The following is a 24,356-nucleotide window of genomic DNA, read 5'->3' as shown; positions in this document are numbered from 1 at the left end:
AAGTCTGGTGAAGTTGAAGAATAGTTCGTTGCCTATCCCGGGCATCACGCTGACGATCCCTTGGCTTGGACCAGTCTGGAGCTCAGGTCTGGACCGCCTGTTCGTTGCATCCCCTGGCTAATTAAGTCTGGTGACGTCTACTACCAAAGGCGAGGTCCTTCTTCTGCAGCAGAATCCAGAGGTTACACATGGCTGTTTTGAGTCTGGAACTACTGCAGGAGGGAGAGGCCCCGCGCGCCGTTTCTCCTGCCGAAGAAGGCCGCTTTGGAAAAATGATCATAAGGACACCTGGTCGCACAGCGTCGTCTGCATTTTTCCTCTTGTTCTTTGTGTGTATCTAGGAATCTGGTCGATATAAGACTCTCATTGTGTGTTTTACATCATTCCACTGTTCTTCTTTGTTCTTTGGTTCACATCTCGACCCAATCTGGAAATATATTCACCTCCCACTTACACGGACCCAAGACCCCACTGAAACAGCTCCCAAGACCTGCCTACCAGCTTAGCGCCCTTGCCGCTAAAATGCCAGCTGGGAAGACGCTGGACGAATTTGGCAGGGATGAATATGGCCTGCCAGGAGACAAGCAATGGGTAAGCTTGTTTTTGATGTTCAGTTCGTTTCCGTCTGCGAGATGAGTGGGTAAACCCTCCGGAAGCTCGGGGGTTTTGGTCTTATACGTGAGGTCTTTTCATAGGATGGCGTCAGCGGCAGCTGCTGTGCTGGCGGCTTGGTTTTCGTGGACGGTGACGATCCTGACCTACACTTGCGTCACTCTCGGGATTCCTTGGCATCACTTCCAAGTTCCTTGATACCAACTCCGGGCCCTAATAAATAGCTTCAACACGAGATTTCGACTTTTGAACAAAATCTTGAACAGAATACTGAATAGAAGAGTTACATAGGCTTCAAAATATCTCTTAGAGCCACTATATGAGCCTGAACCAAGCCAGGTTTGCGCAACAAGATTTACACCCCTGCCACCATCGCCACCAGCTTCAACAAAGTCGCCAACAACACCAACCCGCTCGGCAGTTGGCAGCATCCGACGAAAGTTTCAGCACACCAGGAACGTATCTTATACCGAAGGTGACGAAGAAGAACAGCCCTTTCTCCGTCGTCTCCTGAGCAGAACAAGCAGCATCCGAAGCACCCGCAGCAGTCTCAGTCTGAACAGGCAACTCCCGCCCTCACCACCAGGAGTAGACCGCACCCTATCCACCCGCTCAGCCATTCCACTCAGACCAAGCCACAACCGCAACTGGTCCCAGGGCACAATCCTCTCCCGCGCCAACAGCGTAGCAACTTCTACACCAACATCCCCCAGACCCCCCAGCAAAATGTCCAACCAGTTCTTCCCCTCCACCACCACCACCACCACCCGCAACCGCTCCTCCTCCCTCAACCACCCCCCACCACCCCCATCAGACGAATCCTTCCCCATCCGCCGCGGCAACTCCCTCCGCCTCAAAGACCGCTACCCAGGAGACCAATCCCACCGTCCCCTAGCTATGCTCTCCTCCTCCCACCGCGCCGCCAACCGCCACGTCCGCCCCACCTCTTCCCACGCCCGTCCCTTTGCCGACCCAATAGACCAGCTGGACCAGTCCTCCCCCTTTTCCCCCTACCACCACCCTGGCCCGTATGACCCCACGCTGATCCCGTACAACACCAACAAGAAGTACTCTCCCCTGGAGGCGGTCAAATCCTCCAACGAGGAGGCGATCAAGGCTACGCCGGTGGAGTATGTAAAGGACAGCTTGACGAAGCATGTGCCGCTGCAGGGGACGGCGGTTGTGCCGCCTGGGGAGAGGGATGTTATGACGGGGAGGAGGATGGGGGAGTATCAAGAGGGGGCTGATTTGATGAGGGAACAAAGTGCGGGCGGGGGCGCGTATAAGAGGTGGCCTGGGGTGGAGTACAGGGAGGGGGATTTGAAGGGGAAGGGGGAGGGTTGGTATTCTGGGGTTGGGGCTGCTGAGGAGGAGGAAAGGAGGCGGGTGGCTAAGAAGAGGGGGGGTATTTGGCTAGGAGTATTAGTGGGGATGGGAAGGGGGGTGCTTATGAGATGCAGCAGCCTTCTCAGAGGGGTTTGATGGCTAGTGGGAGTGAGGAGAAGGATGGGGGGGTGAGGCAGAGGCAGAGGGTGGTTGATAATGAGGAGGAGACGGCCATGTTGCCGGAGCAGGTTGTTGGGGAGGGGTCGTATCGGGGGGGGTTGGAGAGGAGTAAGAGTGGGAGGGCGAGCGGGGGGTTGGGGGAGAAGTTGAAGAGGAAGATTGGGAGTTTGAGGGGAAGGAAGGAGAGGAGGGTTGGTGATGGGGATTATTACTGATGGTTTTGATCTGGTCAGGATTTCCTTTGCTATGATGTCTCGGGTATGGGTTTCAATATTTGGATTCTTTTTGGGTAAAGAGAACTGGGCATACACAGGGATATATGGAGAGAAATTTTTTCTTACGCGTCAACTTATTGAGGAGTTACGAAGGCGATGTATTTATGTAGAATATTTCACATATCATTGTTCCTTTCATCACCCTTTGTTTGTCGTGATTCAACCTGTAACCAACATTCAAGATGCACTGTGGAATCAGCGTTGGATGATATGATCTGACACCTTAAAGTTCATTTAAGAATCGTTGACTTGCTTCTTATAATAGCATTTCGGGGGAAACGGAAGAAAAGTTTGGAAGAATGAGCAAACCTAGGTGGGTACTTCATCCAGATATGTACCGCAGCATGATCAAGCATAGGGGACTGCTCAAAACGTACTTTACTCGCTCCCTTTATCCTCAAGACACAGCACGCAGAATTGAACCGAAGCTTCTTGCTAATATCAGCTATCTGTTCACTGTCCGTGTGGGCATTTTTAAGCCAGTCAGTGGTCCGGTCCCTCTGTCCGTCTCCGCTTGCCGGTGTCTCGAGAAGAGTCCAGGGTCTTGCCAAAGTCTTCGTATATGGATAGCAGTGCGGACTTCTCCTCCTCCGAAAGCCTTGATTGTATCCAACAGCTGGGTTTCCTTCTCCTTGTGACACTTCAATTCCTCCTTCACCTTTCTCAACATCCTCATTGGCCACCCTAACCTTTTCCCTAGCCTCCTTCTCAGCACGCTTCAGCTCCATAACTTTCTCCTTGCCGACTCTAATCTCCTTCTTCAAGGAACAAAGGTCGGTCTGGTTTCTAACGGTTTCCGTACCAAGACTTCCAACTCATCTATTATTTTAATTTTTGTCTCGAATTGATGCTTCCTCCAAGACATCTCACAAGATATCTCATGACTCATGGCGTCAATCCTTGCCTGGAGCTCTCTTTCACGCTGTTTTGTAAACTCCAGTTCTCAGAACACCTTCAGCCGATCCGGTGGGCCAGGCGGGCTGTTAGTTAACCCCATCGGGCATGCTGCGCCGTTTTACTTACTTCCTCAGGGGGTTGGGCAACCCAGTGTAAATACTCATTAAATGGCAGGTCTTTCTTCTTGCAGCGCTCTCTTTCGAGGAGTTTTCTGAGGTCATTGTTTGGAAGTTCTGCTTCCCGTTCTCGTGACTCGTCCTCCGTCTGCGCAAAAAGCATAGTCTGTTTTTCCATTCCGGAGCAGGTATCGGAATGGGACACTCGTACCACCAGTCATTGCCACACTGTGCGAAAAGGCACTTCCTAGCATGGTTTCTGCCTGTCATAATCGTCATCTATCAACAGCTTGTCTCAAATTCATCGACGGCATATCCTTTTCCAAGAACCTTTCAAGGTGCCCAGCTACGCGACATCAAGACCAACAAGCCGGCTTGTGTGCTGGCGATGAGTGTGTAACAAACAAAGAAATATGAAAGATGAGAACAACCTACATGCCCAGTAGACTTCGAGTGCATCATTATCATCAGGGTAGCGGTTCACGACTAATAGACATTTTCCTTAACTCTCTCCAGGTGAATGTTTATGATTTTGGTTTGTCGGGTATCCGGTTGCGAAGGCGCCGCACTGACGACGTTTGCGTCGACCTCGGCTGAATTCTGCTGAACAGAAGATTAGCTGAGTCCAGTTATTCACATTCCCTTCGAAGAATAGGCTTTGGTTTTGTAAATAAGAAAGTAACACAAGTCGGGGCCGAAGTTCTTGTCGTTGTGAATTGGGAAGGCATCACCACAATTGGACGTCTGGCTCTGGATGACGCATGATAACAACACAAGGCCACTGGCCTGTAGGTCAAAATGACGCCGTGATCAAAATGTTCGTTTGAAAGGCCGGATGCGTCGATAGCTAGGAAGACACGTACCTGCTGCTTCATATTGTCTTCAACAAGAGGGAAAGACGACAGAGAAGGGAGTGCCTCCCCGCTCGGGTGCAAGACGACGGTAAGAATAAGAGAAAAGAGAAGAGGAAGAAGGAGATTCCTCCATGGCCGGAGATTCGATCCGAATTCACGAGATTCCCGTTTTGCTGTGGTCTGAGCTGATGTCAGGAGGTGTCAAGCCACAGACGTAGTCCTGGTGAAAGAAGCTTGGGACAGGTGGGTTTGAAGCAAGTAGCTCTCGAACCTTTCAAACTTTCCAGTGAATAATGAGATCTGGACACACATCTCAATGGCCAGCCAAGCCACCTGACCCATCACGGCATAGGAGACCCAAGGTTAGTGGTGTAAACCATCACTAAGGTTCCAAGCACAACTCCGAAGTAGACCTGACTCGTGCTAACAAGCCACAAGTCAAAAAAGTCACTTGGCAATTGATATCCATCCCTCAGTTCTTAGCTGGTGGAGAATTCTCTGAACAGCAGCAACACTTGCGCGACCCGGTCGTTAACCATTTCCCCCAATCATCATAACCATACATACTCGCTAGCCCTTGAAGGGTTACAAAAAGCTGCTACATGGGCATAGTCTTCTCGAAACATGGCAGCCCAAACAGATTGTCCATCTAACTAAATACCTGTTGTTACATCCTAGAACGGTCTTTTGCTTGGAGCTGTCGATATATCTTCACAGCTCACATAGGTAACGGGTCTAGAAAGACACTTAAAACTTACCTAACCGTCCGGATGACTTTTTGAACCCATCTTCGTTGGTAGTACTAAACAACCTCCCTCCGCTTCCCTATCTTGCCCACAACTCTTCCACAATTTTCTATTAAGAAAGAGGCAGATAATATCAAAGAACAAGCCCTAATGGTCCATAAACTCTTACAAAAACACCTCTCCAGATAAAGCCACTGTCCACATGGGAGCTCAGGTGCCTATACCCACACCCATTGACATCCTGAACCGGAAGAGACCTTCCATAATCATACTCTATCACTTCCACCTCGTTAATCTCCTCAACTCATCCTCACTCACCCACTCTCTCACCACCCACGCGGGCATGCCTCACAAGCGTGGGGGTCACCGGTTCCACAACAGAACCCATCTAAATGATCGTCCTCGCTTCAATCTATCACTTCATTTGCGAGATAGGTAGATACGCAAGATACCCAGCCTCGAAAGACATCAGTATCTTCATCCTAGCCGGCAGTAGCCAAGTTGAATTGATACTTGTTCCTCAACGGCCATTGGCAACGGTTGAAAATGCCTGAGCGTTTTGCTCCATCCCCCTTTTCCCCAAAAAGGGGTCAATTCTTGGCTCGGTTTTTTTGCCGAGTCAGCTTTGAAGACATACAAACTCTATAGACAATCGAGCAGATCACTGTAATCCAGCAAAAATGTAGGCAGCAGCATGCAACATCTATTCATTGCTTCTCTTCTCTTCCCCCAAGTATGCACACAATCATCACCACCTCCATCAACCGCTTTTGTTTTGGCCTTCCCAGTAGTGGTAGTTCGTTCTCCTTTGCTCTCCATGTTATTCCCATTTCCATCCCATAAAATTCCCAAGCAGCCCGCCACGACTCCATGTTATATTCCCCTCAACTCAATCATTCAACCTTCATTCATGCAACACATGACATAAGTGTAAAAAACAAACAAACAAAAACAAAAAACCAGCTCAAAATTATGTTTCTCTCTGTCCGCTTTCACACCCCCAATCCACAACCCCCTCCCAAAAAAAAAAAAAAAAAAAAAAAAAAAACCGCCGCTACCACACAGTCAAATACCAACACTTCGCTGAGGGTATATATATATAAAAAGAGGTAGTTGGTTCCCAAATATTTTCCCATACACCTTTCCCTTTCCACCCACCCACGCCCATACTGCCTAAAGCGCCGACACGCCTGCTGTTTGCTACTTGGATTATTCAAACAAGACCGATGGATGACTGAGAAATGTGATAAAACAAAGGGAAAATGGTTATGTGTATTGTTGTAAATACTTCGTTGACCGCGGAGGGTCTGTCGTGACGTTATGGAATTAGTTCGCCTTGGTGTGGCGCAATGACGATTCGAACAATTCATTGACGTGCAAGCTCGACAAGCTTGCTAGTCCGAGAACGGTGGGTATCATGCTGCAGAAAGCGGCGAAATCCGTCCTCGGTCCGCGCTTCTTGTTTTGCCGAGTAAATGGTTGGTGTGTTTGGAAGAACAAAACTCTTGATGGATTAAGGGAACCGTGGTCCTTGGTTATGTGGCGGTTGGAACCGTTGGTTTTGTTGATTTCGTTGCCCGTTTTCTCCGCGAGCAGCCACCCACTCGGCATTTCCACTTTGGCGGACGGGTAGATCAGCGGAGACAGGCACCTTGGTATCGTCGTTGGTTGGGGTTCCTCGCTGGCTGCTGGTATTGACTTGTCCTGGGACAAGCTCGGTCACCGCCTGTGTGATGGACGCCACCACATAGCTGCGCAATTCACGGTCCTCCCTCGAGTCCTCCTTTTCCAGCCGGAACCGATCCTCTTTGGGCATGTTGGCCCGCCTCAGGTGCTTGATTTCTTGTAATATATATAGCAAGACCTCTTCTGGGCATCGGCTGCGGTCGTTGTAGCATTCCATCTTCCGCACGTAGCGTCTCGTAACATCGGTGGCACCGTCGATGGAGAAGGCGATGCAGTAGGACATCTTCTTGCCCCAGCCCTCCGTGTAAAGTCGTGGGTTGTCCCAAGACTCCTCGCACGCATCCACATGAACCCACCGCTTCTGATGCTCCGAGTATACCTCGGTCCATACGTGGTCCTCGGCATTCCATACCCAGCGTACTCGCCCACCGACTGCCCGGCAAAGCATGCTGAAGCAGTTAGCCCACTCACCGCAACGTCCGCGTCTTGTCTGCAGCAAGCGCCACACGTCGCTGTACCGGGGAAACCTCTCATATGCTCCACAATGCTGGCTGGCACACTGGTAGAGCTCTACGCGCAAAGCGCCACAAGCTTTCTCCTCCGGCATGGGTGGGGTCATACCCTTGGCAACTGTTGGTGAAAGGCAGATGGGACATGGAGGATTGTTGACCCATGTGAAGAACTGTCTCTTGAACCATCTAGAAGATAGCGAGTTAGCGATTATTTGGGGCAGGGATCTAGAACATGTCCGAGACGTACCTGAGAAGTGCGCGAATGACGCAATCTTGATAGCCCCATTCTGGTTTCCTCCCATCGCCCATGCTCTCAGCCTGCGCTTGCAATACTTGAGTCTCTTCTTCCGCCTCGCCGTATATTCTATCCAATGGAATGACTTGAAGGGCCTCGTCGAGCAGACCCGGGTTTTCATATTTGGTGGGGGTCGCTGAAAGCGAGATAAGCAAGTTTCTAAACTTGATGGATGCTGCGTCGTTGGGCGCTGGTGCTCGAGGAACCTTGGGAAGGTTTCGGACGGCGGAGTATGATGGTGGAGGTGCTTGTGAGGAGCCCGAGGCATAGGTACCGTCGGGGCCAACGGATGAAGCCCTAGATGAGGATCCGGACCGCGATGATGTTTGAAGTTCGTTCAGGCGCTTCGTCCGCAATAGTTGCTCGAATTGAACTCTGAGGTCATGAGCCCATTCCTCCCCAAACTGGCCCGAGCCCGGAGGGGCACTTCCCCGGTCGGCAGCCATGATGTAGTCTCGGCGACGGAGGTGTGTCGCAGCCGTTGTGCAAAGATGCGTTTGACAGTGCAATAGCTGTAGTTGGTTCTAAGCAGCGCCCAATGTGCGAATGACGGTTATAACGAGTGCGCAGCAATCAAGGGGGTAGTGTTGACTACTATCCACTTTCAGGCTCCCAGCAACGTCAGCAGCCCGCAATCGTTTGTTGAAGCGTCGTCCAAATATCGCCACGCTTTCGTGGACCAGTCGTACACACGGCACGAGTCTCTGTCTCGTTGCCCGTTCCTCGTCTCGGGCGTACGTCGTAGCAAACGTTGTCGTCGTGAAGAGGTAGAGAATTCGATGATTGCCGGTGGTGTTGGTCTTTCCTTCCCGGCGCCTAATTGCGGATTGCGAATTGTCGCTACGTATTAATGTCGTCCTCCTTTCTTCACCCACTATAGTCGACCTTTAGACCTCGCTGTTTGACAACCAGGCGTCTCCTTGTCGGAAAAGGAGCGGATGCGGCGTCGTGGTTTGAGCAGTTCGAGGAACAGGCCTCGCAGGCTCTGGGAGTGACGAGAAGATGTGTAGGGTAGGTACGGATTGGTTTGAAGATGGCGGAGGGCCAGGCAGACAAAAGACAGGGTTGCGGGAGCCAGAGGGTGGCCCGGAGGAGACAAGGGGGGATAAAGCTGAGGTGCAGATGGGGGGTGGGGAGGGAGACAGTGTGTGTGTGTGGGGTGTGTGTGTGTGTGTGTGTGTGTGTGTGTGTGTGTATAATGGATGGCTGGCATACGTATGGCCCTCCTAATCGCACACTCCGAGTGTTGCGTGGCAGTACATAAACGATTTCGTTTCCCCTTTCGGGCCGCCTGGTCTGGTTCTGTTCAGATCAGAGGATTGTCTTGTCTACACTACTACGAAGACTGCAGTACGTATGCTCAAGAGTCAAATGTCTTCTGCCGAGGGGGTGTCGATGCATTTGGCATCTGCGCTAGGGAACAAACAGCAAGTGAGGGAGGAGGGGGACGCACGGAGAAGAGGCGTCTTGGGTGCCAGACTGGACTGGACGCGCGTTCTCACCCACGCCCGGGCCAATCAACGGCCGTTGCCAGATCCCTCCGCCCCCAAAGACGTCTTGCACACGCATCGGCCTCCGCCTCAAGCATCACCCAAGAGAACACCAAGACGCTGCCAAATATCAGGGTCCATCCATTCGGAACGGAGTCATTTTTCGTTACGAGTTCCCCGTTCCTATATATCTACACTTTCCCTCTCGAAATCCTCCGGAAAACTGAACAACAGATGATCGCCTCGCTTGTCGCTGCGTTGCAGTCAGACACTGAAGATGATCCACAGTCTAGGATGACGAGGCGTGGCTTATTAGCCTCTACCCACTTCCCGATTGTGGCTGGGAGATCTAGCCCAGCCAATCACGGTCCTTCCAACTCTTTCTTCCTTCTCATCAAGCAGCTGTAGATTCCAGAATGGTCATCTCGAATCCGAATGCCATTGTCCATTGTGTGTGCAGGTGTCCAACATTACACAACCGAATCGGTCCCGTACTATTAATACCGCCAAGCACTCTGTGATATCCTCACTGACCATTTACTGTTGGGCGGTTGAAGCAACAGGCAAAAAGGCGTCAACACTTTTAGCAACCGTATGGCCTTGCTGCCTCCACTACCTAACAAGAGCCGCTCCCCGGCACACTGTGCCAACCAGGATCATGAGTGTACAATGTGATATCCAACATTTGATCTTTTCCACCTCCTCGACGCTATAGTTCATCTGTTCTCGACTCGCGACTGCTGACACGGCGATTCAACATGAGCTGACGCCTTGTTGCCACTCACCAAAACTTCCTTCCCCAAACGGGATGAAAAAAGCCATCGAATGACCTCCTCGAGGTTACTCAGGCATGGACCAGCACTGACGACTTCCAGTGCCCCCGAACCAGTCCGGTCATCAATCAGTCAGGAGACGGCGAGAAACGAGAGACATTAGCAGCCTGGATCAACCGTTCTTGTGCTCCACAGGTCGCAATGAGGCCTACACGAATACGTTGATCTCCAACATAACTTGGGGCAGCAGAGCATGAGAGGATCATACTGGTCAGCGCTCACTTGGAACCAAGTCGTCAACACAGTGTAAGAAAGAAGGCCCAGCCAGCCGGGAACACTGTGGCTAGAGAGGGGTGTGTCTGCAGTGGCGTTCAGGGCAGCGATTACGCGGCGCCTTGACCCTCTTCATCTGACTTTTGCAGATGGCCGCCACGCCGTTTACTCCCCAGACAGCCAGACAACATGATGAATCAACCATCTCGTCAGCCTTCTGGTCTGCCAGCCTGCCAGCCTTCTACGCCTTCTAGACCACTGCACGTCGCTCATTCGTTGCCGAGGTCGTCTAGGGCCACAACAACTTGTTTGTGTCAGCCATCTCCTGTTATCTTTCTCTTGTTTCGGATGTCTTGATAACCCCCTCTGCTCTCGAAAATCCGGGCAGACGATGGGTGGGCGTTGCAGAATCCAGATTGATTAGTCTCGGTCTTGGCACTTTGTCACTTTATAAGAAGCCGTTCGATGGCCCACGCACCCGGCAGACTCGACCGCTCCCCTTTAGGAGCACGCTTGTAACCGTGTGTCTTACGTGGACGACCTCTTGCAACCTGACACATGATTTGGGGCAGGGACCATATCCCAAACCTCCCCGAATAGCACAGGAAGGTGTCAGGATGATTATATTGTTCGTGTGGGACACGGGAGCGGTAGTCTCCTGGCTTTGGGGTTGATATGACTGGCATGCAGATTGCCCGGTGTCATCTCATAATGGTGAGCGTAGAGCTGTCGGTCCAGTTTCGGTATGAACGGCTCGTCCGTCTTCTTTAACATCCCGCGCTCCCGTTCGGGCCGCTATACCACGTCTCCCCGTCTCGATCTCGGTCATATCAAGGTACATACGTGGAAGGTTAATCATTCATGTCGAGCTCGGTCATCCAGATGCTCCTTTCGGCCACCACTTGCTGTCGAGGGCTTCAGAAGGACCCGAACCCCAAAGCAGCACCAACATGATCAAAGACACCGCCCGAAGCTCTACCTGGCTTCTCAGTAACACACCAAGATCAAGATTTGAGAACTCAACACCGCTCCTTGTACGCAACTCTCCACCAACAACCAAACTCGCTCCTAACCTCTTCTTGGCTCCAACATTCCCACCCAGGCCGCAACCCCAAACTGGATCAAGAAGCCATCAAGCAAACCCACAGTCAGTGAACAAGCAATGGCCAGGACAGGACGCGCGTCTCTCTGAAATTTCTTCCCAACCCACCCGACCGAGCCAGCCAACCAACCAACCAACTCGTGTGGCTCAAGAGCCTCCTCCCCCCTCGTCGTGGCACTAAGACCGGAAAAGGAACATCTTACATACCCGGCCCTGCTGCTTGCTTGTTCGGATGTGAGCCTCCCCGCTCCGGCCTGACCCGGTCAGGGAGTATGGATAGGTTTATGAAAGATTGTCTATTCACCTGCTTGAGGGATACTCTCAGGATGGAGATCAAACCTACGGACCCTGGAGACGGCGAATTCAGGTCAAGTAGCTTGTTCACCCGGCCGAGATGATGTCTACTGTACTGAATAAAAATGTCTCGGACAAGCCGGCAAATACCTACGCAACGTAGACATACAAACCAGTGACACCACCTCGACCGTTGTCGTAATACGTGGAAGATGATTGAATGATGATGCCCCATTATCAGCAGACAACCAACCTGCAGTACACGGTGATACTACTGCTTTTATCCTTTGACACCACCGCTCCCTCCCTACCTTGCTCTGGTTGTTCTAGACCTACCTAGTCCACTTGATGAAGCGGGTATACTTTTCCCTAGGTTGCTCAAGTTCGAACCGAGAGATGCTGTGATACATACCTACCTCTCTCCATCTACGACTAGTAGGAAAGAAAAAAAGGCCGAGGGGGATGCTGATCGTCCGGCTCCCCGACGGCTACAAGGTACCTAGGCAGTGTGGGGGTGGGAAATGTGAGGTTTCGGAGGTATTAGAGTAGTTCAGAGGATGGAAGTGGTGGAGGAGGGAGATACCACTAATGTCTGTCCTCCCCCCGCCGGTCCCCCCCAAGGGATAAGGTAGATAGGTAGTTGATTTGTGTGCTTGCTTGAGGTCAGACAGACAAATCAACAGAACTTGAAGATGTGACTGACTGGCAGTATCATCCAGATTAAATGAAATACCTGCATCAAAGCATACCAACACGCCATCTTCTACATCACGCACATCAAACAGATACCATTTAACCAGCTCGATTATTCCATTACCTAAAACTCCCATCTTTTTAGAAACTCGGAAAGCCATTTATTTACAGAAACCATCTACATCTCTTGTGCAATCCCACACACTGTCCTCTGACCGTAAAGGTAACCTATCGCAATGCCTTCACCAGATCTGGACAATCCACCCGGCTCATGTCCAAGACTACCCCCTCAACGTCGTCGTAAGCCTCCTCACATTCACCTCTCCCACTCCCCCTCCCCAAAATACCTCTCCTTACCCCCATCCGCCTCCACCGGCCTCTCCACAACAGCAATCTCACTCTCCTCCTCCCCAAGCCCGACAACCCCCAATATCGGCCTAAACTGATACGTAAACCACCACCTCGCCTTCTTGTCCTTTTCCGCAACCGCCACAGTCCCATTAGCCCCCTCCTCCTCCTCATGTTCCTCCTCCCCCTGTCTCAACTTCATCAGCTCACTCCCTTCCTCCTCATCATCCTCAAACTCACTCCCCCCAGCTGTACTCGCCCAGTCATCCTCCCCATCCAGCTCCATCTCCTCCCACCTCGTCTCCCCATCCTCCCCCTGCACCATCTTCTTCACCACCTGCGGCCCAATCACCTCCCTCCCTTCCATCTTCCCCCCCGCACCGCTCCCGTCAACCCTCTTCCTCTTCTTGGACCTGTCCTTCTTCCCCTTGACAACAGTCGCACCCTCGGCAAACTCCAAATCTCTAGACAAGTCCAGCATGAACAAGCTGCTCACACCCCAAAGCCAGATCCTCTCCCCTTGCCAGACAACGCCCTTCATGACGTCCCTCGTAATCCTGAACCGCTCGGGGAGCTTGGGGTACGTGTTCCTCCTCGACCACTCGGACAGCACCCCGTGGAGGGCGCTGAACACAAGGACCTGCTTCTGGATGGTTACCACCAAGAGGGAGTAATCATCCCTCGGAGAAAACGACAACACCACAGGGACAGAGGAGAGCTTGGGAAGGAGACGGGCGTTGGGGCTGCGGGTCCAGCGCTCCGCGTTGGGGTCCGCCGAGGACTCAGAAGAGGACTCGTCTGACGAAGAGTCATCGGATGAGGCCTCGTCATCAGAGTGGTGGGCCGTCGTCGTGCCGTTGGTCAAAGGGGCGTCCCCGGGGACGCGTAATACCCAGGTGTCCATGTACCCGGCCAAGTCGGCAGCGGCGAGCATTTTGCTGTTGGGGGAAAAGGTGAGTTGGGTGATGTTCCTGTTGTAGTTGCCGAGCCCACCAAGAAGGAGGTTCTTGGAGATCTGACGTCTAAGACGGGCGAGTTTTGAAGGAGACGAGATGGTGTAGCTGCCGTCTTCGGTAGGTTGAACCTTGGCGATCATGACCTTGCTTCCATCCTCAACCCACGAGATCCATTGCTTGTTGGGCGCAATCTGGACCTTGGACGCGCCTTGGCCAGAAGTATCAAGATCGATCTTCTTGATCTCAAGTGGCTGGCCAGTGGCGTAATTGAGCTGGAAGACTTTGATGTCTGTAGAGGTGGCGGCAGCGAGGAGCTTACCATCTTCGCTGATGGTGGCGGATGAAATATGAGATTCGCCCCTGACCAAGATCTTTGCGAGAAGCTTGCGGTTCTTGCGCAGGCTCTGCGAGGTGAAGTTTTGTGTGGCGGACGCGTCGTGGAGGATTTGCTGGGCTGGGCTGGGCAGGTGCCAGAGTCGGACTTCGTTCCCCCACCAGCTGAGCATGAAGCGCGCCTTAGGAGCACTCTCCACGGCAGATGCTTGTGGAAGATTAGGCAATGTTCTATGGTTCTCGTTTCCGGCCATGCGCAAGGGCATCACCACGGGGTTGCCGTCGGGACCTGTTATCATGATCTTGTCAGTTTGCAATTCGGGGCAACGGTTATCCGATCAAAACATACCGCCAGATACCAGCACGCTCATGCCCTTGCCCTCGAAAGAAGCCATCGCCTTGACATCATGCGTGTGATATCTCCTGTGATACTTTTTGCTCCACCGGCGGTTTTGCCCAGGAACCTGGATGAACACCGAGGTCTTTCTGTCCATGCCGCCAGAGAAGATCTTGGATCCATCAGAGGCAACAGCCAAGCTCAGGACATCCTGGCTGTGACTCTGGATTCTTTGCGCCTGAGTATAGGTCTTGCCATCGTAGATGCGCACCTGGCCGGTCGAGTCGCCTGAGACGATGTCGCCATTGGGAAGGCACTTCACAGCCCAGACAATGATACTCTTAGGACCTCCCGAAAGATCTGCGCCCAGGGACATCTGTCTCACCAGCTCCCCGTTCCGGATATCATATGCGCATATTGTGCTGTTGGAGCAGCCGACGACGACGACGTTTCGGTTTTGGAAGGTGATGCTGACAAACTTGACCTTCTTGGAAGGTGTTCTGATCAAGCTCTTCTCGAACTTGAGATCGCCATCCTCGATCGAGTAAAGAACCAGGTTGCCATCAGCGGTGCCTGCGACAAGCTTCCGGCTGGTGTTGACAGTCGCCTTGTTGGGGAGTGGCTGGACACCCAGACACCAGATGTCGCCGTGCTGTCCGCTCGCGTGAACCTTGGCTCTGGCCTTTTCCAGATCCCATTCGGTGATCTCGTTGCTGTACCCAATGCTGAACAATCTCGATTTGCCGTAGATGATCTTGCCATCAGTCATCTCCTCATCAGGATCCGTAACCCAGACTAAGCCATCGACGCTGCGGTCTTCACCCCCAGGAATCACGAGTTCTTGATGCCACACGCCATTAGCGGGGTTCCAGATCTCAATGTCGCCATTTGCCCTTCCTATGGCCAGCCGGACCTGGACATGTTTCTGCAGATATTTCTTGCCGGCGCTGGTCGAGGGAAGTGAGGAATGTGTAAAGGCGACGGAATTGATGGCTTGGGGAGGATATTGCACAAAACGGCACCGGTGGATATCCATTTTTCCGACTTGGTCGTCGGCCTCGGGCGTCGGCGAGGGGAAAGGTAAGAAAAAAAGGGGTATATCTCGGCGCGCGCAGCTGGTTGAGTTGGTTGACAATTCTGCTTTTCTTTGGGTTACTGCTATTTGGCGGGGTGCTTTCCTCTGTCGCGACCAGTGAAGCTGCCTGTGAACTTTTTTTTTTCTGCCGCTTCAATCCGTTAGCCAAGCTCCTAGTCGGTGAAGTCGGTCAGTCAATTAAGCTGTGGTTCGTGCACTCCAAGTGGGCCTTTCAACACCACCGACCATGCTACAGAAAACATGGATCACAAAGGTGACACTCGTGCCAGTAAATTGTTCGGAAAACATGCCGTGCCCACCAACCCCACGCTGCAATCGCTCCCGTTTGGAGGGGTTGTGTCATCGTCCACACACCGAGGCATTCTGTCGAGAGGTTGGTGAGAAACGGAGGTTGAGAGGCAGCCAAACAACCTAGAGACTGCTAGTTCCCTTACTTTTCTCTTCTGTCCTTCTTGAAACCATTGTCAATTTCATCAAGCCACCCAACGCCTCCTAGAGCCAACACGTTTCAAAAACCAAGAGGCACCGCATATTTCAGTCTCTCTTGAACGGTCACCTGCCTGTGGACCTACCTACCTTCTTACCTAGGAAGCTTATTTTTGAAGCACACAATTTTCCACCAGAACCCAACCTATCTCAGTCTTTCCTGTAGCAACAAAAGTCATCATACACTATGATTAACTTCAACAGCGGTTCACCCTACCCAGAGGGTGTCATCTCTTTTCTGGATACAGATTTGTACAAGCTGACGATGCAATGCGCCGTCCTCAAGCATTACAAAGATGTACCAGTCACCTATGCTTTCACCAACCGGACCCCCGAGAAGAAGCTCTCACGGAAGGCTTTCAACTGGCTCGAGGAGCAGATCAGGAAGCTTGGCAATATTTCCTTGTCAGCTGAGGAGCTCCAGTACCTCAAGCAGCACTGCCCATATTTCACCCCTGAATATCTTGAGTTTCTCTCCGAATTCCGCCTCCGGCCGAGGGAGCAAGTAACAACCACCTTCTCGCCAGGTAGCGAGGACACTGGTTCCGAGGGCGACATTGGAGAGTTGGACATCAAGATCAGCGGTACCTGGCTGGAAACGATTCTGTACGAAATCCCTCTGTTGGCATTGACCTCTGAAGCCTATTTCAAGTTTATGGATACCGATTGGACGTATGATGGGCAAGAGGAGCAGGCTTTTGCGAAGGGTATGCGCCTGCTCGAGGCCGGTTGTGTGTTTTCAGAATTCGGCACCCGTCGACGGAGAGACTACCACACCCAGGCTTTGGTTTTCAGAGGCCTGACCAAGGCCAGCAAGGAAGCGGGAAAGAAGGGATGGTCTGGAAAGCTGTCAGGGACCAGCAACGTTCACCTTGCCATGCGCTTTGGCATCCCCCCGGTGGGCACCGTCGCTCACGAATGGTTCATGGGTACTGCTGCTATCGTCGGTGATTACACACTTTCTACCGAGGAGGCTCTCTACCGCTGGGTTGAATGCTTCGGTGAGGGTGTTCTCGGCATTGCTTTGACCGACACCTTTGGTACCCCCGAGTTCCTCAAGGCTTTCAGCAAACCCGTCAGACATCTGGGAGAGCCGGCTCCCCAGCACACGGACCGCAAGCCCAGTGTTGCTGATTCCTTCATCTCGGCGGTGACCTCGGCCACCAAGCCGGCCAAGACCGAAATGACATACGCCGATGTTTTCACTGGTGTCCGACAGGACTCAGGAGACCCCAAGACTTTCGTCAAGGTTATGCGCAAGTTTTATGATGAGCAGGGAATTCATGACAAGAAGGTCATTGTCTTTTCCGATTCTCTCAACATTGACCGGTGCTTGGAGTACAAGCAAGTATCAGAGGAAGCGGGTTTCCAGCCCACATTTGGTGTTGGGACATTCCTGACCAACGATTTCGTTCACACAACGACCGGAAAGAAGTCGACGCCTCTCAACATTGTCATCAAGCTGAGCTCAGCGGCAGGTAGGCCCGCCATCAAGATCAGGTCAGTATCAGTCTTGGAGGCCCAATGAAATATGGCTAACAGGGACATTTAGTGACAACGTTGGCAAAAATACTGGCGACAAGGAGACCGTCCAGCAGGTGAAGCGCCAACTTGGCTATGTCGAAAAAGAATGGCAAGAGGGCGATGAGTCGGCGAGATGGGGCCGCGAGGACGACAGCACCAAGCAGTGATTTTTCTGCTTTCCAATTCTGCTGGGGGCGGTCGTGCGTGGGCATGCATTTTCCAGGGTTAATGGTCGGTATCGATATGGGAGGTTATCTGCTTTTTTATTAGTATGGTTAGTAGGCTTATACCTGGGATAGAGCGGAAGAGCTACCGAAGAACTCTACAGACATTTCCATTGCAAGTTCATCCATTCTCGTCTCCGCGGAAACCTTCTTCGCAGCAAGCTTTGTCGCCGTTGTCGAACAACTAGTACCCCACGTTTGGCAGCCGTTATCTATGACGTGCAGTAGTTTGTCCGGAACGGCGCAAATGAGTGCTGGAGACAGTGTCCCAGATGTGAGAGGAACACTGCTGACTTATAAATTCGATACAGTCTTGCAATAGCAGTGGTGATTGGAAGGTCCAGTCTGATAAAGGTTTATGCAATGGTACCCTGCCCCAGCTGTGCCATTGCCACAACGGGATGTGGGGAAGCAGACAACTTCATGGTTCATATTCCTTCTAGGTGAAGTACGGATAATTTTATGACATTAACATACTAGGTACGGAAGCCAGTTAATACCAATGGCTCTGGTCCAGCTTTACTTCCTGCTCTTCGGGTCTTCACAGCCAATATCATAGGTACACATTCAACAACCAATTGATCCTCGCGTTGTGGATTGAAGATGCATCTCTGGATGATTGGTTACACAAACTGCAGGGACGCATCATCCCACCTCACTGATACACAGATGCCGCACTCGAACCGTTACAACATCAATCGGGTCATTATCATACATTCCTTCAGACATAATTACTCGGCTGTTTTATGTGATTGCACCTGTCATACAGCCAATGAATGGCTTTACCATGAAAGCAACATCTCCCACTCAATCCCATCTCAGAACACACTCGGGCGGACCGACCCTCAACATTGACAACTCTCAGCCTCAAGTTACATATTACCCCACGCCCATGAGGCTTTCCCCAGGGACAATGAGCAATCCGCCGATAAATGACGAGAACCAAAGAGCCACATCCGATAACGCAATCACCCAATAGGCTCATCCCCGGCCTATCTCCGAACCCATGCCGTTGGCTGCAAGCTACATGCAGCACAGCTTGCCTGAGGCGCTTTCGAACCACCACTCACATCTAAGAGGGAGAGCCCTATGTCACCATCACTGTTACGGCATTTTAGATCCTTCGACATTTCTTATCAACGCCCATTTTTGGGCACTTGTTATCTATCTGCCTGCCATATGGCTTTTGGTTCAACCAATGGATTGAGGGTAGAGAGTTACGGTGCTTGTGATTTGGCCACTATCTCTCTACCATGGAGCGAGAGAGGTTTTCGTTTGTGATTTTGTGATTTCATCACTTTTTGGCATTGTTGGCTGCGGGTGTTTGCAAAGTATTGATAAGTATTCAAAAGTTTCCCGTTTGGTGGTTTACTTTATGGTACATAGTTGAAGACGATATCTCAGTTTTACACCATGGCCGACCCAAACAGTGAACCACTACCCAAGAAGAACGGATTAGATGGCGGATCAGAGGACGAGACGGTGGCTGCGGTTGAGAATGGAGTTGTTGTCAATCATTCCGGGTACAGAGATCAGTTGAAGAGGCAGTACAGCCTTTTGGGGTTGGCAGGGATCGCAGTAACGGTTGACAATGCCTGGGTAGCGTTGGGGTCATCCATCTCGGTCTCTATACGTATGTCCTCATCATCACCAACTCAAATGCAATTAACTAACATTGTCTCAGTAAATGGCGGCCCACCAGGCCTCATTTTCGGGCTGATCGTAGCCCTCTTCTACTACACTTTCATCGGCCTAGGACTAGCAGAGGTATTCCCCCTTTTCTTCCGCCATAACCTCCAAGACAGCACTCTAACATCCCCCAGCTCGCCTCCTCCGTCCCAACAGCAGGAGGCGTCTACCACTGGGCCACCATCGCCGGCGGCCCCAAGCACGGTCGCTTCCTCGGCTTCCTCACCGGCTGGATCAACTTTTACGGCTGGATGTTCGACCTCGCCGCCCTGGTCCAGATCACGGCCAACATCACCGTCAGCATGTACGTCATCTACCACCGCGACACCTACTCCTTCGAGCCCTGGCACGTCTACGTCGCCTACCTCCTCGTTCTCTGGATTTGCATTTTGACCGTCATCTTTGGCAACAAGCTCCTGCCGTACACCCAGAACGCGGGCATGTTCTTTGTGATTGTGGGCGGGATCGTCACGATTATCGTCTTGGCCGCCATGCCGAAGCAGCGGGCGAGTAACTATTTCGTCTGGGGGAGTTTTGACGAGAACAACCTGACGGGTTGGCAGGGAGGGGTGGCGTTTTTGCTGGGGGTGCTTAATGGGGCTTTTACGGTGGGAACGCCAGATGCGATTACGCATATGGCTGAGGAGCTGCCGCATCCGAGGAGGGATTTGCCCATTGCTATCGCTTTGCAGATTGGGTTGGGGTTTTTGTGTGCGTTTTCCTGAGACGTTTGCTTTGTGATGGAGGCTGACTGATCAAACAGATGCCTTTTGCTTTGCGATTGCGCTTTGTTACGCCATTACCGACCTTGGGATCCTTCAAGGGGGGATTAACACCTACCCGCTGGTGGATATTTACCTTCAGGCGACTGCTGATGGGGAAGGGAACCAGAACCTGGGGGCAACGTTCGGGTTGCTGTTCATCATCTGGTGTGCCTCGATGCTTTGCTGCATTGGCACGACCTTGACCAATTCTCGGATCTACTGGGCTCTGGCTCGGGATAATGCTGTGCCCTTATCGTCACTGTTCAGCAAGGTCAACGAAAGGCTCAGCTGCCCAGTGCCGGCGACGTTGTTTGTTGGTAAGTTCTCTCTATCACATCCCTTTTTTCCACCGTCCACTAGGTAACACCCCACAGCCATAATAGCGACAGGCATAGGCGCCATCCCCCTCGGCTCGGAAGTGGCCTTCCTGAACCTAGCCGGCTCCTTCATAATCCTCACCACCGTCTCCTACGCCATACCTTTTGCAGCCAACGTCTTGACGGGTCGGAAACACTTCCCCAAGGGCCCCTTCCACCTCGGCAATTCCGGCTTCGTCATCAACATCCTAGCCGTGCTGTTCATCACTCTGTTCGACACCTTCTACTGCTTCCCCTACGCCCTCCCCACCAACGCCGAGATTATGAACTACAACTCTGTTATCCTTGCTGGGGTGGTGGTTATCACAATGGCTTGGTGGGTCGTCCACGCGAGGAGGAGTTATCCGGGGCCGAAGGTGATGGGCCTGTACGTGGTTCATGATGATCAAGTGCTGCACGGGGCGGCACCTGGTGGTGGGCAGGAAGCAGAGGGTTTTGGGGAGAAGAAGGGGAAGGAGTAGGAGGTGTACCTGTGAAAGAGTCGAGGTTATGCAGGCCACCTTGTATAGCAGCTGAGAACAAGTGCATGGTTTGTGTTGAGATACAATTTTGACGAAGCAGAAAGATGTCTATCCATATCAAAGTTTGGATGCCGCGTTCTGCCTATGAGTGAAGTCAGATGCCACTTTTGTATTCCTTGTTCTAAAACATTGCGGAAGTTGATCACGCTCTTTATCTCGAAGTGGGAGAGTGACTATGAATGTCTGGCGATTACAAGCTGCTTCCATTCTCGATAACAACAAAGTTGTTTACTTGTCAAGTTCCATAGTCAATGGATTGGAAAACTAGTGAGTCCAGGAAGGGCCATTACGTCAGTAGAAAACAGCAGGTGGCTGGGGAAAGAGCACCTTAAGTGCCTGCCCTGAGTTACACCCCGGTTACCAAACTGAGGAAGGAGCAAGCGATGGAGAACGGAACAGCATAGAAAGAAGTAAATCAACGAGGAAAGAACGCACAAACAATTTATACCTACCTAATCATATGATAACCTCCTCCCGATCACAGCTAATATCTACATTTCTCGAGATCGCCGCTAATTGGACAAACGTTGTTACTTCTAGTTTTCAGACCAGGGATAGCCACAAGCCCAAGGCAAACTCAACGTCTTCCCAAAGCTATGGTATTATGGTACCCCAGTTTCGACATTTGAGTCATCTATAGCATGTGATCAGTATGATCTTCCCACTCCAAAAAACAAATCCAATCGAAAGTCTCAAATCACAACATGTATCGGCCCGTCAAGGTCGATCCATAAAGAGCGAGCGTCTCGACTCCCAATTGAACATGAAGCCAAACATCGCGTCAAGTTAATCAGACTGTGAAGGGCTGGGCTCAATCTTTCCCCAAATGACGACCGATCTGGCAGCTCAACCGCCGCAAAACCTGCAGAGAAAAACCGGCCGGAGGCCTGTGAGCCTCACATCAAAACTCTCACCGGCTGGTTACCCCCGAGGTGCTTACTGGTGCGACACCACCTGTCATTCATTTTTCAACTTCCGGTTTCCCCGGTAGGTATCACAAGAAAAAGAGGGTCAGAGTGAGACAAACAAAGGGCCGTCCAAGTCAGCAAAGGCCGCAACTACACCGCATATTATGAGTAAGGTATGTGACCATCCGTCCAAGTCACTCGCTCACTCCTCGTCCTCTTTATTTCTTTCTGGTCAAAACAAAGAGCTAGAGCAACAGGCCCTCCAGTGCCTCACCGAGGCGAGACTGGTCTTAGCTTGCTCCTTTGCCGGCCGAGTCACGTCCACACAAGATGTGGTCACATACATCCCGTACAGTATGGTGAATACATTGACCTCGTAGCTACCCGTCATAACATTTCGAAACCTTACAAGGCTCTGTGGCACGTCGGCAACCGCACAACCTTCGTCATGCCCGCCCCTCGTACTTTCTAGTAACGAGTGTCACCCCTCACAGTGTACAGCGCAAGTCCAGGCAGCCTCCCATCCCATCCGAGTGGCCTTCGATATTCCGAGAAGGGCAAAGAAAGTACTGCAAAGTACTTTGCATACCGGTATGTCAGTAACACTGTGTACCTACCTTGGGTTCGAGCTTCCCCCCTAAACTGAAATAGAGCACAGTGTTAGTCCCAGCCTGGACCATCCTACCCTACCCTACCCACAAGGAGCCTCCCCCAAAGCAGAATCGCTGAATCTACTGGCTCAACTGCTGATGCAGACTCCACCACACCATCCATCGCCAGAAGATAGCTTCCCACCCTCCCACACCACCCTCCTGTGTTACAGCATGGAGAGGGGGGGAGAGCAGGGGGGGGGGGAGGAGAAGACGCTGTTGTGCCCCAATCTGGCATAACGGCGGGCAATCTAACCACCCAGACTACTGGGACCGGCCCCCAACACCACTTCACCAGGCATGTCCTGCTGGTTACCCGTGCCAGTCTATTATTTCCCTACTCGCTGAATCGCCAAATTAGCAGGTTTAGTCAACCATGCCGCCACTAGTTCCACGGTTCAAGAACCAGCAGGTGGCAATGTGAGTCTGGTGACGGCACCGCGCCGCCATGTCATGCGGGTATGACTAGTAGGTTGATGTTCCAAGATGTCGACCTCGAGATAGAGATATGACCCGGTGGAGCGGTCAACCCCCGGCAAGGTGTGATGACTTGGGAGACCGGCATAAACTGGGTGTGGAAGAGACCCCGAAGGCAGGCGACGCCTCGGCCCGGGGTTGCCTCTGTGGACGCATTCTCTGGCATCTGGGTTAGTTGTTCAACTTTTATGGAGGGTGACTGCCACACCTCACCTACCGTGTTTGCTATTCTTGGTGCAGTAGTCTTGTCATCACGTCGCGCAGAATTGGTGGACAAGCATCTCTCATACTTTCATACTTGTCGTCTGATGGATAGGAGCCGCGAAATGTGGAGCCGAGCCAGTGGAAACACCTTTGAAAGGAGCTTCCAGGCCAAGCCCAGGGGTATGTCCACCCAAGCTGATTCGTCATTTTCTCTATACCGAAAAGTTTCGGGGCGATGGTGCAACACGCTCGGCAGGTTTGGTTACGAGACGACGCTGTTGAATTGAGAACAAGGTCTACACCCCCCGAAGGGCCTCGCTTCACCCTGCAGCTGCAAGTAATAGAAAAGGCGGTCAGCATAGCAAAACACATGCCGAACTTGCACATATACAAGATGCAGGACTCCCCCACTCTTTCGTGCTCTTCTGACCATCCTGGGTCGCCAGCGCCGCCTCTAGTGTAGGCTCGGCCGGTGAGAAGTGAGGGGCTCATCAGACCAAGCAGGTTTATTACGACGCAATGAATCTCCTGCCCTGACGCCGCTTAGTTAACCAATGCTAATTGGCTAACTACCGAGAGGTGAGGGCATACCAGGTTACAGGTAGCCCCAGTGGACAAACCTCAGAGCGCACAGCTTTCGGAGACAATTTCGACGGAATCCGCGGGTCGTCGGTGAAGCGTGCCAGTCCGTGATTCAGGGTTCACGGGTCTACGACATCCACCGAGTGGGAAGCAAATTGACTGGGCTGGGTGCTTGAGACAGAGAGAGAGGTCAGGGAGCCATTCCCATGCCACTCATGTCTCGCTGTTGGAGGAGAGGGAAGAAAAAGTGGGACGACCCGACAGGTCGGTAACCAATCAAAAGAAGAGGTTGGTTGCGCAGGCAGGTAGGGTCAAGGGCGGCGCTGGCCGCTTGGCAGGAGCTCAGCAGGTGGAGTAGGGAAAAAACAATCGGTGCCCCCAACCGCTGGAAACGCCAACTTCGGAGCGAACAACGTTGGACAAAAGCGGCCCTGGACAGCTGACCGGGCCTTGATTCCCTTTGAGGACCTTCAACTCCCACCGTCTGGGCTTCGGTGAGACTGGGGGGAACCCTCTTCAGGGCATCGGATGAGAGAAGGCCAAGGGAAAAAGGCAGCTGAAGCAAGGGATGGAGCGGAGATGTCGAGGACGACTTGAAACAGGCGGGCATGTAATGAGAAACATGCAGGTGTGTACCTGCTTTTGCAGCCTCGCAGGCTTGCTTCCGAAATGGCGCGAAGAAGAAGCGGCATCGGAAATTTGGCCGCGATGATCTGAGTGGGTGAGGAGCTGGAACGCATCATGATGGCATGGTTC

The 24,356-nt window shown here is 52.2% G+C and overlaps 5 protein-coding genes across 5 annotated transcripts; 3 read left to right on the top strand and 2 right to left on the bottom strand.

Annotated features, from left to right (window-relative positions):
* The first annotated feature begins 154 nt into the window (after nt 1–154).
* On the top strand, nt 155–2,514 carry QC762_102350 (uncharacterized protein). Its single transcript, XM_062884621.1, has 2 exons — nt 155–591; nt 904–2,514. The coding sequence occupies exons 1-2, from the start codon at nt 523–525 to the stop codon at nt 2,092–2,094; spliced, it is 1,260 nt and encodes a 419-aa protein (XP_062747475.1). The 5' UTR covers nt 155–522; the 3' UTR covers nt 2,095–2,514.
* Nucleotides 2,515–5,665: 3,151 nt separating this feature from the next.
* On the bottom strand, nt 5,666–8,783 carry png1. The gene is made up of 2 exons (XM_062884620.1): nt 7,452–8,783; nt 5,666–7,390 (listed from the first exon to the last, which is right to left on the bottom strand). The coding sequence occupies exons 1-2, from the start codon at nt 7,943–7,945 to the stop codon at nt 6,520–6,522; spliced, it is 1,365 nt and encodes a 454-aa protein (XP_062747474.1). The 5' UTR covers nt 7,946–8,783; the 3' UTR covers nt 5,666–6,519.
* A 3,434-nt stretch (nt 8,784–12,217) lies between these two features.
* UTP4 (U3 small nucleolar RNA-associated protein) lies at nt 12,218–15,334 on the bottom strand. Its single transcript, XM_062884619.1, has 2 exons — nt 14,111–15,334; nt 12,218–14,050 (listed from the first exon to the last, which is right to left on the bottom strand). Exons 1-2 carry the CDS (start codon nt 15,132–15,134, stop codon nt 12,441–12,443), a joined length of 2,634 nt encoding a protein of 877 aa, XP_062747473.1. The 5' UTR covers nt 15,135–15,334; the 3' UTR covers nt 12,218–12,440.
* NPT1 (nicotinate phosphoribosyltransferase) lies at nt 14,967–17,371 on the top strand (the record flags this gene model as incomplete). Its single annotated transcript, XM_062884618.1, has 2 exons — nt 14,967–17,180; nt 17,233–17,371. The coding sequence occupies exons 1-2, from the start codon at nt 15,868–15,870 to the stop codon at nt 17,369–17,371; spliced, it is 1,452 nt and encodes a 483-aa protein (XP_062747472.1). The 5' UTR covers nt 14,967–15,867.
* Nucleotides 17,372–18,841: 1,470 nt separating this feature from the next.
* Nucleotides 18,842–20,922, top strand: QC762_102310 (uncharacterized protein; the record flags this gene model as incomplete). The annotated part of the gene is made up of 5 exons (XM_062884617.1): nt 18,842–19,061; nt 19,113–19,195; nt 19,252–19,828; nt 19,881–20,198; nt 20,256–20,922. 5 exons carry the CDS (start codon nt 18,842–18,844, stop codon nt 20,717–20,719), a joined length of 1,662 nt encoding a protein of 553 aa, XP_062747471.1. The 3' UTR covers nt 20,720–20,922.
* Nucleotides 20,923–24,356: the final 3,434 nt, after the last annotated feature.

Source organism: Podospora pseudocomata (genome assembly GCF_035222375.1).
Source record: "Podospora pseudocomata strain CBS 415.72m chromosome 1 map unlocalized CBS415.72m_1.2, whole genome shotgun sequence".
Classification (NCBI taxonomy): Eukaryota; Fungi; Ascomycota; class Sordariomycetes; order Sordariales; family Podosporaceae; genus Podospora; species Podospora pseudocomata.
Note: the sequence above shows the minus strand (reverse complement) of the source record. Positions and strands in the feature narration are given on the sequence as shown.